An 11,143-nucleotide genomic window follows, 5' to 3' on the forward strand; every position below is an offset into this window, starting at 1 on the left:
GTTCTGACATAACAAACATCACATGAAAAGCTAGATAGTTAGTGGTGATCTGTTCGTAAAGCTAAATAAATACAAGATGTGATAGTTAACATTCACTCCAACTATTAAAATTTATTATAGGTATCATTTAATTACCAAATCCTTATAAATTATTATAAGTGACATAACTTTCAGGATATCATTTTACAAGTTACAACTTTAATTCAAGTTATTCACAACAAGTACTATTTTATTATGTAAAGTATTTTACAAAATTGTCATAAAATAAATCAATCATCATAATCACAAGTTACATGATAGCGACAAAAGTAAATGTAAATCAATACATTTTTTGTGCATTTGATTAGGATTTTGTTTCTATTCTATCTTCTAAGTTTCTAACGAATATTAAAAAACAGTTTTGATGTTTGACTGTTTACAAATAACAATAATACGCCTGAACATTTTAACTCCATTATTCAAATTTCATAAACTATGGAGTCCGATCGTCGATTGATGTCAATGTTATACTCGATAGCACCATCTGGAACATGTGAAGACAGGGCGGTTAGTTTTCCGGTGAGTCTTTGAACGGTGGCCATGAACTCATGAGGGTGCACATGAATGACATCAGGTGACTTAAGATAAATAATCACCGGAGGTTTATAGACTTCACCTCTATTCATATGCTTATGGTTCCGATTATTGATGTTACTTTTCTTGATAACCTTTGAGGAGTTCTTGTTTATCATCAAAGGTGAGGGATTTGGACCCTTCAGTCGTTGCAACTTTGTGGCGGTAGCGGTAGTCATGTTCGAAGTTTATATTTGGATCTTTGATTATAGCTTGATATTTGCAAAATTATCTAGTGAGCAATTGTTTATATATGATACTTGTGAGAGTGAAGGTATTGAAGAAGCCAGGCCAGAAGAAATAGCTTGGTCAACTTGAAAAAGTCTTATAGTATAATATTATATAGTTTGCAACTTTGCATGGTAAAATGCCGGCTAGGTTATGTAGTTAGTTCACCCATATAGTGTTATGTCCTTCTGGAAGAGTAATCAATATATGACTTGATCAACACATTCAACCTTGCAGTTGAACTGTTATTATTTTTTTAAAATAAGGATACAATACATACTAAGGTAATATAGTAAGTAACACTAAGTATATTGTTCTACCTATTTAAGGTATTAATTTGAGTAATGTCAATATTTATTTTAGCTTGAATGGATGTTAATTTGTTAGGATAACTGGTAGAAATTAAATAGAAACAACTAGACAGATTTAATGCATGCTTAGAAAGGTTTCTTACTTTATTCATATTTTTATACTTAGAACAAAAAAACTTGATAGTTCTTATACCGGTAAGGAATAAAATCTATATAACCTTTTATTTTATCACCGTCAAAGATTAAAGTTTGCTTGTCTTATTCAAACATGTACAATGTAACTGAATTTTAAATAAGACAGACAAGTTTACGGAGTTATTCGATTAATTAATCAAACAAAGCTTATAGAATTGATAAATCTCATTTTACATGCATGTTCTTTTTAGATTTAATATGTAGAAAAAGTTACAAAGTTTGACCATTTATCAAGTAAAATTATGGTTAATTTCCGTCATGTTTGCATGGTATGATAGCGTGAGTGGCATAACAGTAAAACTATTTACCATTTTATGATTTGAATTTGGTCAACGAAAGAAGTGGTTTGTAGTTTTGTGCAAACGACCATTTCGAACCCAACAACGCCGTCAACACCTTACACCTAGGAGTAGCTTGCTAGACTTGGTGGTGCTGAGACAATCGGGTCCACTTAATGACGCAAAACAAAACAACTATATCTTTGATCCGGCTAGCTAATACGTAATTACCATACATACATACATGCATGTGTGTGTGACATGTAGACACGTCTTTCATTCTATAAAAGGTACAAAGCCATCGGACGTGACACATATCCTTGGGCGAGGGGCAAACCCGTCTCTTACATAATAACTAATAAATATTACATACCCATGCACAAATTATGCAACATATATACCTAATTATGCAAAATATCTTACGCCTTATATAAATGGTTACCTAATGAATATAATATAATAAAGAAGCAACTCATGTTTATAATTACGTGACAATGTGTTTATAATCATGCACATTAATAATTTCACACACATATGTGCACAACGCATCAACGTTTTAAAGAATCACCTTTTAAACTATTACAATACTATACTTAAATTAAAGAAAATAAAAGTCTTTATGTTATAGCATGTTTTTAAAAACAAATACTAACATCACCTAGAATAGTTAGTTATTCATTTTTATATAAAATGGCGGGACGAAGAAAGCTCAATAATAATATGTTTTAAATCTACTCTTCTGCTCTTTACATTCATAAACATAAACATTGCTAATGTAAAACTTCCTGTGATCTCAACCAATAATTTCCTCTCTATCACCCGTTCATGTAGGGGTGTTCAACGAATCGAATTTCGAATATTCGAATGTATTCGAATCAAATTATTCGAATTTTGAAATTTCGAATTCGAAATAGATTCGACAAATTCGGTTCGATTCGAATTCAGAATAGATTATTCGAAATTCGATTCGATTCGAAAATGAAGTTTGAATCGAATTCGATTCGAATTCAGTTAAAAAAATATATTTCAATTTCAAAATCACCATAAATATGAGCTTTTTAACAACAAAAATACAATTCTATAAAATAAATAATTCATTTAAAGTTATCAGTGTCCAATTACATTAATTATTAACCAAAATGATGACTTTCTATTTTTAATCTTTTTAACTCAAAAGATTTATATAGTTTATCTTGTCATAAGTATGTATATATATAATAAAAATACAAATGTATAATTTGAATTCGAATTTCGAATCGAATACCGATTCGAAATTCAATTACTTAAATCGAGTTCGAACCGAATCGAATTCGAATGACTGAAAATCGAGTTCGAACCGTCAAATTCAAATGCGAGCCGAATCGAATTTTGAATTATTCGAGTCTGATTCGAAAATTGAAAACCCCTACGTTCATGTAAGGCTCCACAATCCTCTTCACTGAAACTCTTGTTACCTTTTTTACACCGACTTGCTGTTTGTACGGCTAGACCATTATATTCATGGCTTGTTTAACCGTGTCATTATAAAACCCGTCATCAACACTCGATGGTGATGACAAGCTAAACGATGGAATTTTAAAAAGATCACATCCAAACCATATGAATTAGAATAAAATTTACATATATGGTTGGTTTGTTTATGGGTTTAAATTTAAATTACTTGACATTTTTACTTAAAAAAAAAAGTACGTATATCATGATAACAACAAACCATATATATAACCATAATAATCTGAGTTCTTTCCACATAATACGTAACCATCCAACCCTAGCCTTCCATTACTTCCGTCTTAATTCCTTTATAGCACCACCACTCAACGTTCCACCATATTAATCGGTCGTCGAATCATTCACCCAAACCCTAACTCCGACGACCGTCAAATCCTTCACCGTTCATGATCCATCAAATTAATCCCACCAATCTCCAATTCAACCCTCACCATGACAAAGCCCCAATGTATCATCTCTCGCCGTTCACCGGACGACCGCCGTCAACTGCTGCAGAATCACCCCACCCGTCGAACCAACCGCGTCGGTGAGGTCGTTGGCGGCGCCATGGCGGAGGTGGCCGCGGTCTGCTGCTGCGTCCCGTGCGCGGTGGTTGATTTCATGGTGCTGACGATGTACAAGGTTCCGGCGGGGCTTTGCCGGAATGCTATGCGTAAACGGCGGCGGCGGAGGTTGATGATGCGTTATAATGGTGGTGGTCGGAGCGTGGATGAGGAGCTTGGGGCGCTTACGTCGGCGACGGTGGAGACGTTTATGGCGCCGGCGCCGGCGGATAAAGATGTGGTGGCGTTTGAGAATGAAATGTGGGATAAGTTCTCGGAAACCGGGTTTTGGAGGAGTCCGTCCAACGTCGGAAACGTCGTCGTGTCAAAGGAAGTAATATCGCGTGTTGTTTCAAATACAAATTAAATTAAAATGCTAATTGTGAGAATCAATTATTGTACTTGATTGATTATCACAATTAAATGTTAATTTAATTTGTATGTTACCTTTCTCCGTCAAATGATTACTTTTGTGGCATTTTTAAACACTAAGGGTGTGTTTGGGATTCCTTATTTAAATCCAAAAGGACTTTATGTGAAAATGAATTATAAACTTATGACTTTTTAAAGAGTTTGTATAAAAGTGTTTAGATTAACTTATGTTAATAAGTTGTTTTTTAAGGAGTGTTTGGGAATATTATACCCTTTAAGTTAATAAGTTACAGAATCATAACTTTTCAAAACCCTCTTATTTTGCCTTGGTCATAAGTTAAAAACCATAAGTCCTTATGGTTTGCCAAACACTTTTTACACATTATTAACTTTTCAAAAAGTTTATAAGTTATAAGTTGGTGTAAATAAGAAATCCCAAACACCCCTTAAGGCATGGGTGAAATACTAAAACCCATGTAGTGTGCATAATGTACAAGTTGTTAATGCATTATGTGAAGGTGATATTATGTTTGGGATAGATGAAAAACCAGTTATTCGGATTGTATTTGAGAAATCGAGTTAATTGGGAAATCGATGGTTCAGTTATTACGTTTTGATTGTGAAGTTTGTGATTAACGAACTAACCTAACGGGTTGATTTGTATAAAAATAGTTATGATGATTCTCTCAGTTAAAGTGGATTAATAAATTTTATACTTGGTAAATGAATACTTTTGTACCTTTTTAGTGATAACTAATTAATTACACGTTTATGATTTTCAAACGAAATAACAAAGTTTAATAAAAATCTGTACAAAGCGTAAGAGTTGTACTGTCACTGGTACGTAAATATCAGTCTATTTCTTCTATCAATCATACTTGTAACACTTTCTCGTATTATATAAATTAAGCCAACGTTGTTAAAATAATTGAGTTTCTTATCTGCGCAAGGGAGAAAACTTAACGTGGGGCTTTAAACGAGTGATTTATGTAATCGTGTCGTCGATATACAGTTAAAAACATTAGCATGGATTAACAGGAAGCCAAAAAAAACCATTTCAGACGTAAGTCTAAATTTTTTCTTACCGTCTCTCTCATATATTAAATAACTTTATATCTTCAATTAGATAATTATAACTTTACATAAATAAATTGACTAATTATCTGGGTAGTTGGCCCAGTGAAATGTTTATGCCTTTTGGCAGAAGTTCAAGTTCAATTCTAGAATAGAACGTTAGTTTAATGAAATAGATGTAATTTAAGAGTAGTGTAGTTCGCCACGAATGTTTCTATCGATAAAACATCATAAGTAGTCTAATAACAGCTTTGATATTTCTAATTTCATTGGTTTTGATGTTTTTAATTGGGTTGGATGTTTTTATTGTTTAAAAACCAGATTCATCTGAATTCAAGTAGGATTATGATTTATGAGATAAAATAAATATTTTAAGGTTTTGAGTTTGATTTTTATTGTTGTTAAAGTGCAACCACAAAATGAATCTATATAATTAACTTCAAAACTTACTATAATTCTTTTGATAAACAGGACCGGGTCACCAAAGTACCTGACGCTCCATATCTATAGGCCCAACCCAGACCACATGCTCAATAAGCCCATCTTTTACACATGTAAATATGTAATCAACGATTCAAACTTCGACTGTACTGTATTAGATAGATGGGCTTGCATTTTAGAATGTGACGTTGGGTAATAAACTTTATTTTTTTCGGACAGCAAACGTTTTATTTGATTTATTTGATGGATTCGAATTAGGTCAAACACGTATAATACAAAGAAAATAATATATTCACAATTATTACGATTATTGAGAGAAAGAGTGGATCCCACCTTTTGCTTTGGGACCCCCTTTGATGCTCATTGACTTTTCAAACACCATGAAATCACATTAGCACCACCCACTCATTACAAGAAACAATCAAACTTTGCTTTTGAAAATTTAAAATTTATTTAAAGTAGTTTTTTAATTAGAATTGTCATTTTAATCATCTAAATATGAAATGTTTATGTCATGATAGAGGGCAAACGAGCAACAAGTTGTATTATAAGTTGCGCTGTAAGTCATTTTCAAATAATTTTTACAATTAATTGTATTTCTTTATAAATGCCAAACTTTGTCTAAATTCCACAAAAAGTTTATATTATTGTAGCTAGTCAAATTTCAAGTGCATATAAAACGTTATTATCAAAATTAAACGCATTTGTTTTAGTAAAATAAAACAAACTTGTCTGATCACTTCAATGGAAGTTGATATTTGTAAGGGTATATTGTTATATGATATCAATTTAAATAATTTTATTAATGTAAATTTGAATGGTGAAAATGCATTAATCAATTGATGGTTACCTGCTATTAGTCTAATAATATTTATATTTGTGGGAGTAAAGGAGCTGAGTTGAGCAAGCTTATTATACTTAACCTCGGCTAGTGAATAGTTTTCAAACTCGATCTCAACTAATTTAGTACTAATGAGTTGATTTATATACTTTTTTATTTTAACCGTAATGTATTTATATTTTAATTATAAAAATACTTATATGACATAATATATACTATTTAGTATTTTTATCATATTTTTATATAAAATAATATTTATAAGATAAATATATTATACATATACAGTAAAAGCTTATAAATATCACACATTTAGACTTGAGAGTCATCTTAAGCTCGGTAAATAAAGCTAAGTCTCAATCTCGTTTATTAAACAAACTTACTTTAAACTCAAGGTTCAACTAAAGCCCATCTAAATTCGGCTTTAAGCGAAAGCAAATCACAAGTAACTCACACACATACATTAAGACACCTAAAGGTTATTTAGTCAAATTATAATTGTTTTCCTTTCTTTTTTTTTCACGGAAAAAAATCTCACATGTAAACCTCTCAATTCGGAGCTAAGTTCAAAATCAACTCATCAACCGTCATAAGACCGTACCCCCTGATACACGAGAAATGAAATCCGTAAACCCTAAACACCTTATAATTGTTTTCTTGTGAGAGATATTTTAAGCAACCCTTTATTTTTCTTTTGAACGACAAATTAGGATCACTCACGGACCACTGGAGTATCATCGTGTCATCAACAGAACCACACGATCATATCCATCTCCTCTATGCAATAATACATAACCACCAATTTTGGAGAAACCTAGTATTTTAAGCAACCCTAAATAATATTTTGTTATTATAATGATGATATAATAAAATTAAAAAGAAAGTGGACCAATGTTATTGGAAGAATCAAAAGGTAAAGTGGTACTTCCTTCCATTCCATCATCTTCCATCTCCTCAAACCCTCCAAACCAAACGCTATCTAATTCCCTCTCAAATCTTTCATGGTTTCCACAAATCTTGATAATAATCTTTTTAGGAAATCATAATAAAAATTTGATCTTTATTTCAACCCAAAGCTTTTTAGGCTTCTTCATCACAACATTTCTTCTTTTCCCATGGAGGTAAATTCACAATTTCAACATATGGGAACTCATCTCATATATTTTTTTTAAGAATTCATCATACAATTTTGTTTCAAGATTTTCTTGTTTTATTGTGTTTTTTCAGATGGGTATTTGTTGTATGTGTTGTATATGATTTGTTTTGCTATTATTGTTAACATAATTTATGGTGTATTTGAGTCTTTTTCAGTTTTATTGTTTTAGAATTAGAGATGGGATTGAATATGAGTTATATAGTTATCAAATTTTGTATAAAGGTGAAGGCTTTTGCTACCAGTTGCACATAATTATTGAGTTTAAGGTTTTATAATTGTATATAAATACAGATTGCATTTGGGAAACTTTGGATTTTGTATTCCTTCATGGTATTATTATTAAAGTTTTATAATTTAATTGGATTTTGTGGTGTTAGGTTCCAAAAATGGCAGATGGAAAGAATGAGAGTCATTTGACTTCACCTGCAGCTTTTGTGGAAGGAGGGATTCAAGAAGCTTGTGATGATTCTTGTAGCATTTGCCTTGAAGCTTTCTGTGATAATGATCCAAAAACTGTATTGATTTTATTATTTTATTCATGTTTATTGATTTAAATGATGTTATGAATACACATTTCATGTTAATTTATGTAATTTCAGGTCACTGGCTGCAAGCATGAGTTTCATCTTCAATGCATTCTTGAATGGTACAAAACATTCTTTAAAATGTCAAATATAATACGGCTTAAAACTTAAAATGTGACGGTTTTGATATGTTGTCGATAACAGGTGTCAAAGAAGCTCTAATTGTCCTATGTGTTGGCAAGAAATTAGCCTAAAAGATCCATCAAGGTGGCGCCTTTGTATATTTTATTTTATCTATATTTAGCCTTTCACGTTGTGTGCGCATGTTTTGATGTGCTAACGCGTGTGACATTTGCAGTCAAGAATTATTGGAGGCGGTTGAACAAGAAAGACGGGTCAGGATCAACCCGACAAGAAATTCGACAATATTTCATCACCCGACTCTTGGTGATTTTGAGCTACAACATGTATGCCACTTTTGCAAAGCAAATAGTTGTCTTTTGATATTAACGTTTTGACTTTGACTTTGAATGATTGACTTTTGATTTCAGTTGCCGGTTGGTGTTAACGGTAGTGAACTTGAGGATCGAATCATCCAACATTTGGCAGCTGCAGCTGCCATGGGTAGGACCCACCAACACATGGGTCGAAGGGATGGGTCTAGGAACCGTGGGTCAGCAGGTCAAAGTCGTCCACAGTTCTTGGTGTTTTCAGCTAACCCTAGTGGAGCTTCTGGCGGTCCCGTTCAAGAGCAAGTTGAAGCGGCTGCTGTTGACTCTGTTAGGGTACCGGCCTTATTTACAGCTCGTGAGGGTGCGACGGTCCAACATATCACCTCATCTGGAACCGCTAACGGGTCAAATAGTCAACATTTGACCTCGATTGTTCATAGGTATTTTACATTTGTTCAATTATAGCGTGTATCAATAACTATACATTCTTAGGTTGTTAATGTTACAAAAGGGATAACTTTTAGGTAATTTTTGTAGTGACAATTTTAGATTAAACTATTAAGGCTCTATCCTTTACCTAAGGTAATTACAAAGAACGTCCTTTATTTGAAAAGTTGTAACGCATTACATTATTTTCACTAATTGGCGTTAACTTTCTACGTTAAGTCCAATCACTTGGTTCGCACATGAGGACACATTTTGGTCATTTAACATTCAAAGGACTATTTATGTAATTACCTTAGTTGAAGGATATCACATTACCTGCAATTTTTAGTAAACCGAAAGGACAAAAAGTGTAATTTCATCATCATCATCATCATCGTACTCAGTATATCCCACCAATAGCAATGCTATGGTAGGGTCTGAGGAGGGTAAGATGTAGACAGCCTTACCTCTATCCCATAGGGATAGAGAGGCTGCTTCCGGTGAGACCCCGGCTCGATAGTAGTTTTGCATCAAGCCTTGGACATAAGGCACATAGCACTCAATCATCGGGACACCGGCTGATTGGTGCATGTGCCCTTGTCTTTCGGCTATCAACGCCACCACATGATGCCTGATTAACCTTCCGCCACTTTTAACGTTATTTTCACGAGATTAGTAAAATAACGTCAAAATTAGTGCAATTTTACTTTTGCCCACCCGAGGGTTCACACATATATACATTATATGCGCGCACCGCAAGCAGGGCGTAAAAAAGTGTAATTTACTCTATTTTAATTTTGGTTTTTGAATTTTGGCATATATCTTATCTAGTAAGTTTATAGGGGTATATATGGAATTTCGATTCTTTACTTCCGTAGTTCTTTTTAAACATTAAAAATTGTTACGTTTATTTACAGAAGCTCGAGTAGTCTATCTTCCCTGCCTGATCAAGATCAGGCAGGACCATCAGACTCGCAAGCAGCTTCAGATACATGGAAATCAAGATTCAGTGCTTTCTCAACGAGGTATTTAAGTTCTTTAACCTGTTTGATCTGAAAATATGTTTGAATTCTAAATCAAGTTTATATTTTTATTAAAGATATAAAGAATCACTTTCGAAGAGTACACGCGGGTGGAAAGATAAACTTTTTAACAAAAGTCCATCCATGTCAAATATTGGGTCGGAAGCAAGAAGAGAAGTTAATGGTGGAATAACTAATATGTCTAGCATGATCGAACACCTTAATGTTCAACAAAATAATATTCAAGATCATGATGACGAGGATCATGAGGATGATGATGAATCGAGTAATTTAGTCCAACGGGTTTCAGATGCACGAGAACGTAACCATAATTGTGTTGAGACAGCTGGTATTAATGTTTGACCAATAAAGGCGAGTGCAATACTTCATTCTCTGATAACATCTATGTTTCTTGATTATATATGCATTTTGACTTTGGTAGTCAAACGGGCCGTATATATTCTTTTCTCATCATGGTGTTTCTGTTTTGTTGATGATTTCTATTTTTTTTCGTTTGCAGATTGTCTGAGACCCGTTTCTGCATTACATTATCTGGTGGACGCTTGTAAAACTTTACGTTCTGCTTGTAAATCTTTTGGTATTTTGCTTTGAATTCGTATCACTGGCCAGAATCTGAAATGTTTTATCGTATTATTAAATCTCTGTGAACTATATAACCATTAGTTTTGTCGGGCTATATTAGTGGCAGTATAACCTGACAAAACTTTTGTTGTGTTGATGAAAATTTTCTACTTGTGAGACTTTATCCGCCCATAAATCTAGTAACTCGGCTAATCTATTGGTGTTCAAACATGCTTCTGCTTTTACTGGGCTTGGTTTTAGTCCGAACGGGTTTGGGTTATAACATGCTTCTATTTCTTAGAGTTTGTTGAAAAATAGGCTTGAATATAAAACTTCAAACATCCTGTAACATTTCTATATTTATAATACCAATAACGGAATATAGAAATAGACAGAAGGCACACTCCCACCAATGATTCATGATGGGACAAAAGACTTGAGGTTGTTTAATATTATGCTATAAACAAGTACTTTTGTTGTGTCTTTCTGATGATGTATAAACTTGAGTTTGACCCATTTAAAGCTATGTTCCTAAAATTTAGCTTAGTTGTTTTGTTATAAAGCTCGAGTTTTGTTTGTGA

At 33.1% G+C, this 11,143-nt stretch overlaps 2 protein-coding genes across 2 annotated transcripts; both read left to right on the plus strand.

The window, feature by feature from the left end:
• Positions 1-3,565: 3,565 nt before the first annotated feature.
• On the plus strand, positions 3,566-4,042 carry LOC143627946 (uncharacterized). The gene has a single exon (XM_077097649.1). It carries the CDS (start codon positions 3,566-3,568, stop codon positions 4,040-4,042), a length of 477 nt encoding a protein of 158 aa, XP_076953764.1.
• A 3,282-nt stretch (positions 4,043-7,324) lies between these two features.
• Positions 7,325-10,378, plus strand: LOC143627974 (E3 ubiquitin-protein ligase RHF2A-like). The gene is made up of 8 exons (XM_077097674.1): positions 7,325-7,521; positions 7,934-8,071; positions 8,156-8,202; positions 8,285-8,347; positions 8,439-8,547; positions 8,632-8,972; positions 9,876-9,983; positions 10,058-10,378. The coding sequence occupies exons 1-8, from the start codon at positions 7,516-7,518 to the stop codon at positions 10,341-10,343; spliced, it is 1,098 nt and encodes a 365-aa protein (XP_076953789.1). The 5' UTR covers positions 7,325-7,515; the 3' UTR covers positions 10,344-10,378.
• Positions 10,379-11,143: the final 765 nt, after the last annotated feature.

This window comes from Bidens hawaiensis, unplaced genomic scaffold (assembly GCF_021521415.1).
Source record: "Bidens hawaiensis isolate Kalapana, Puna unplaced genomic scaffold, B.hawaiensis_p1.1 tig00004748_1, whole genome shotgun sequence".
Lineage (NCBI taxonomy): Eukaryota > Viridiplantae > Streptophyta > Magnoliopsida > Asterales > Asteraceae > Bidens > Bidens hawaiensis.

Coding starts and splice junctions, on each gene's coding strand:
- LOC143627946 (XM_077097649.1), top strand. CDS start 3,566: ATGACAAAGCCCCAATGTATCATCTCTCGCCGTTCACCGGACGACCGC.
- LOC143627974 (XM_077097674.1), top strand. Junction 8,348..8,438: donor AGCCTAAAAGATCCATCAAG/GTGGCGCCTTTG, acceptor TGACATTTGCAG/TCAAGAATTATTGGAGGCGG. Junction 8,548..8,631: donor GTGATTTTGAGCTACAACAT/GTATGCCACTTT, acceptor TTTTGATTTCAG/TTGCCGGTTGGTGTTAACGG.